Source organism: Oncorhynchus kisutch, linkage group LG28 (genome assembly GCF_002021735.2).
Source record: "Oncorhynchus kisutch isolate 150728-3 linkage group LG28, Okis_V2, whole genome shotgun sequence".
Taxonomy (NCBI): domain Eukaryota; kingdom Metazoa; phylum Chordata; class Actinopteri; order Salmoniformes; family Salmonidae; genus Oncorhynchus; species Oncorhynchus kisutch.
In genome coordinates this window covers 35,653,200-35,658,383 of record NC_034201.2, presented here as the reverse complement: position 1 = coordinate 35,658,383, position 5,184 = coordinate 35,653,200, and the positions used below count along the sequence as shown (strand labels likewise).

The following is a 5,184-nucleotide window of genomic DNA, read 5'->3' as shown; positions in this document are numbered from 1 at the left end:
GCACACGAGGAGATTGGCGGAGTCAGGGTTTAGACCTGAGCCAACTCTCCGTGCTTACAGTGGGGAGCGTGTGACCGATCAGGCACGTGTTATGCTGTGATGCTCACTGTGTCTCCAGTGCGCATTCACAGCCCGGTGCGCTCTGTGCCAGCTCCCCGCATTTGCCAGGGAGCTGGGCATCCAGAGTGGGCATCCAGCCAGGACGGATTACACCGGTCTCCAGTGCGTCTCTTCGGGCCAGGATATTCTGCACCGGCTCTGCGCACTGTGTCTCCGGTGCGCCTTCACAGCCCAGTGCACTTGCAGGGCTAAATAGAGCATCCAGCCAGGACTCGTTGTGCCAGCTCTACGCTCCAGACCTGCAGTGCGCCTCCTCGGTCCAGGATATCCTGTGCCGGCTTTACGCACTGTGTCGCCAGTGCACCTTCACAGCCCAGTGCATCCTGGGCCAGCGCCCCGCACTTGCCGAGCAAAAGTGAGCATCCAGCCAGGACGTGTTGTGCCAGCTCTATGCTCCAGACCTCCAGTGCGCCTCCACGGTCCAGTATATCCTGTGCCAGCTCCATGCACCTGGCCTCCAGTGCGTGTCTCCAGCCTGGTACGTCCTGTGCCTGCTCCACGCACAGAGCCTCCAGTGATGATCCATGGCCCGGAGCCTGTAGTAATGATCCATGGCACGAAGCCTCCAGTGATAATCCATGGCCCGGAGCCTCCAGTGATAATCCATGGCACGAAGCCTCCAGTGATGATCCACGGCCTGGAGCTTGCAGTGATGATCCAGGGAAAGGAGCCTTCAGTCCGGAACCTCCAGCGACAGGTCAGGGTGTGACTCGGGGAAATCTTGGGGAAATTATATGTTTTCCATCTACTGTTCTTTGTTTTTGGCCGAGTGTGGTTCCCAATCAGAGGCAGCTGTCTATCGTTGTCTCTGATTGAGGATCATACTTAGGCAGCCCTTTTTCCCACCATTAGGTTGTGGGATCTTGTTTTCTGTTTAGTTACTGTTGCCTGACAGAACTGTGCTTTTTCGTTTTCGATTTTGTTATTTTGTTTGAGTGTTTTTAAAAATTAAAATCATGAACACTTTCCGCTCTGCACCTTGGTCTACTCTTTCTACCACCAACGAGAGCCATTTCTCTCTCTCTCTCTCTCCTCTCTCTCTCTCTCTCTCTCTCTCTCTCTCTCTCTCTCTCTCTCTCTCTCTCTCTCTCTCTCTCTCTCTCTCTCTCTCTCTCTCTCTCTCTCTCTCTCTCTCTCTCTCTTTGTCACTTCTAGGTTAGACTACTGCAGTGCTCTACTTTCCGGCTACCCGGATAAAGCACAAAATAAACTTCAGCTAGAATGTCCAACGACTGCTAGAATCTTGACTAGAACCCCAAAATTGTATCATATTACTCCAGTGCTAGCCTCTCTACACTGGCTTCCTGTTAAAGCTAAGGCTGAATTACAAAGCATTGCAATGGCTTGCGCCTACCTATCTTTCCGATTTGGTCCTGCAGTACATACCTACATGTACGCTATGGTCACAAGATACAGGCCTCCTTACTGTCCCTAGAATTTTTAAGAAAAAACTGCCGGAGGCATAGTTTTCTCTTATAGAGCTACATTTTTATGGAATGGTCTGCCTATTCATGTGAGAGACGCAGACTCGGTCTCGACCTTTAAGTCTTTATTGAAGACTCATCTCTTCAGTAGGTCCTATAATCGAGTGTAGTCTGGCCCAGGAGTGTGAAGGTGAACGGAAAGGCACTGGAGCAACTAACCCCCTTGCTGTCTGCTTGGCTGGTTCCCCTCTCTCCACTGGGATTCTATGCCTCAAACCCTATTACAGGGGCTGAGTCACTGGTTTACACGTGCTCTTCCATGCCATCCCTAGGAGGGGTGCGCCACTTGAGTGGGTTGAGTCACTGACATGTCCTTCCTGTCCGGGTTGGCGCCCCCCCCCCCACCCTTGGGTTTGTGCCATAAGGGAGATACAGTGCCTTGCGAAAGTATTCGGCCCCCTTGAACTTTGCGACCTTTTGCCACACAGCAACCTTTTGCCACACAGCAAAACTGATAGAGACATACCCCAAGAGACTTACAGCTGTAATCGCAGCAAAAGGTGGCGCTACAAAGTATTGACTTAAGGGGCTGAATAATTTAGCACGCCCAATTTTTCAGTTTTTGATTTGTTAAAAAAGTTTGAAATATCCAATAAATGTCGTTCCACTTCATGATAGTGTCCCACTTGTTGTTGATTCTTCACAAAAAAATACAGTTTTATATCTTTATGTTTGAAGCCTGAAATGTGGCAAAAGGTCGCAAATTTCAAGGGGGCCGAATACTTTCGCAAGGCACTGTATTCGTTATGTGTGTTATGTGTCGGGGGCTAGGGTCAGTCTGTTTATCTATCTGGACTCTTTCTCCTGTCTTATCCAGTGTCCTGTGTGAATTTAAATATGCTCTCTCTAATTCTTTCTCTTTTTCTCCTTCTCTCTCTCTCTCTCTCTCTCTCTCTCTCTCTCTCTCTCTCTCTCGGAGGACCTGAGCCCTAGGACCATGCCTCAGGACTACCTGGCCTGATGACTCCTTGCTGTTCCCAGTCCACCTGGTCGTGCTGCTACTCCAGTTTCAACTGTGCTACCTTGTCCCAGACCTGCTGTTTTCAATTCTCTAGAGACAGCAGGAGCGGTAGAGATACTCTGAATGATCGGCTATGAAAAGACAACTTGAGGTGCTGACCTGTTGCACCCTCTACAACCACTGTGATTATTATTATTTGACCCTGCTGGTCATCTATGAACATTTGAACATCTTGGCCATGTTCTGTTATAATCTCCACCCGGCACAGCCAGAAGAGGACTGGCCACCCCTCTTAGCCTGGTTCCTCTCTTGTTTTTTTCCTAGGTTCTGGCCTTTCTAGGGAGTTCTTCCTAGCCACTGTGCTTCTACACCTGCAATGCTTGCTGTGTGGGGTTTTACGCTGGGTTTCTGTACAGCACTTTGTGACATCAGCTGATGTAAGAAGGGCTTTATAAATACATACGATTGATTGTAATGAGCTGTTTTTACCAACACCTTAGCTCCTACCGTGGCTACCTGCTCAACGTCTATCACTCAGTATGAGCCTCTGACCACAAAATTTGCTTTCCGGACTGAAAATATATAGAGACTACTGTCATAAACAAGAGTTTAACCCACATTTTCCTCCCTGACCCATGTCCCACATCGTGGGGGCTGCTGTCTGTCTGTGGTTTACACTGGTACATTTCCTCCAGCTCACATTTTTGTGACATCCATTGTGTCTTGAATGTCCATCACCTTGAATCCGGGGTTGTCAATACCCAGCTTCTTGTGGTGGTTGTTTTGGTTACTGTTGCTGTTGCATTGGCCTAAATTACTCTGAAAGTAGTGGACAGTGTGGGGTAGTCATCGGCACGGTTCTGGAGAAGTTGGAAAAGTCCACGCGGTACTTGCCCATCTTGTCGCGGGAGATAATGGTCAGGACGCTGTATCCCCATCCTGGGGGATGAAGGAGGTCCATACCTGGCAGGCGGAGCTGGTGGACTCGGCCATCCCGTCCAGAAAGACCACCAGCTCAAAGTTCTGCTGCTGGAGGGAGTCTGCTGTCATGCCGTAGAACAGACTGGCCTTGTCAGTGACATGGTACAATGTCAACAGGCAGACAAAAAACAGGTTGTCCTGGCCAGCGTCCACTGCAAAGTCAATGCCTACCTGGTCCAGAATTATAGTTTCGCTGTCCGGCGTGACAGTTGTCCTAAGCAGCTTGCCGTAGATTTGGCTCCCGGTGAGTAAGGTCTTACGGAGGTTGGCCACTCGAATCACCAGGCACAGGCGGTCCTTGTTCAGGCAGATGACCACTGCATCACTGAAAGTCACTGTCTTTTCCCTCTTCTTGGGAAGAGAGATCTTGGCCAGGATCATCCCACACATGAAGCAGTTGATAAAGACCGCAATGAGGGATTGGACGATGATGATGGCCACGGTGCCAGGGCAGTGCCTGGTGAGTGCCCGTCCACCATAACCTGGTCTGGGTCTCTAAGGAGTACAGGAAAGACATGGTGAGATCATTAACATTGACTATACAGTGGGCATGACTGGCTGTGAAGTTCTGTCCAATTAGATCCCCATTGCTCTTGGCGGTCCAGTGCCATAGAAGGCTGAAGATGAACCAGCTGCCTGTGAAGGAGGCAATGAAGAGGAGGACGGAATACCAGCGGATCTCCACCAGGAAGGCAAAGTGGTTGTGGTACTTGATGTTGCCAAACTTAATGTTGCAGCAGCCATATTTGGTCACCAGCCGGGTCCGGCGGATTCTGCGCTCTGTCAGGTAGTCGTGGATGGGCCTCTGGACGAACTGAAACATCCTGAGCTCTGGGGAAAAAACAATAACAATTGTGTAAGGCCGGGATAAACCGCAATGGAGGAACCACAAAGTGGTCAATTAGCTGACAGACTACTTTTATTTGGTTATGGAAAATGAACATCAATAAAATGAATATAGAAAAAAGAATAAGAACTTGAGTGTTGTTTATCTCAGATAAACTTTTGAAAAAACGTATCCCCCATTTATATTGTTCACTAACCTTGTTCATAAAACAGCTCGTCAGCAATAGATTTGAAATGTGTCTTTGATATTCTACAAATGTTTCTTCCTGTAACAGGACATATTTTATTTGCCTTAGATACAGGAGATAAAACACAACATGTTGTGTTCTATTATGTTTTCAGTGCCTTAGGAGATGAAATAGTTGATAAAAGTTTGTCGTGGAAATTTCCTCTATTTACCAAATCATGGGAGCAAACCACACACACAAGTCAGAGTTAGTTATAAAAGTCCATCTTTAATCATATAAGCTCTATAGCATTTTGACTTTCAACCGTTCAGTATCTCTAATGAAAAGTTGAGAGTCCCCACACAATGGCAAAAAAGATCACACATAGTCAGACAGCATAGACATAATTAATCGTTCAGCTTTGTCTCCTTTCCCAAACCCCAGAACCATAAACCAATCCTCCATATCAACAGACATATATCAAATCGTAATTTAGATACAACCCACTCTAAATACAAACTCCTGGACAAACTCACGGAGAGGAGAATGAGGCTATAGGTTAAGATAGAAACAACATTAGAGGGAGCATAGAATGATTCCAGACACTGCCACCCTCCTTTCTCCA

At 47.9% G+C, this 5,184-nt stretch overlaps 1 protein-coding gene across 1 annotated transcript; it reads right to left on the bottom strand.

The window, feature by feature from the left end:
- Positions 1-3,169: 3,169 nt before the first annotated feature.
- Positions 3,170-4,508, bottom strand: LOC109872534 (ATP-sensitive inward rectifier potassium channel 1). The gene is given in 4 exon segments (XM_074933799.1): positions 3,170-3,396; positions 3,398-3,504; positions 3,507-4,030; positions 4,032-4,508. Coding segments are annotated over 4 exon segments (1,104 nt in total). The 5' UTR covers positions 4,370-4,508; the 3' UTR covers positions 3,170-3,261.
- Positions 4,509-5,184: the final 676 nt, after the last annotated feature.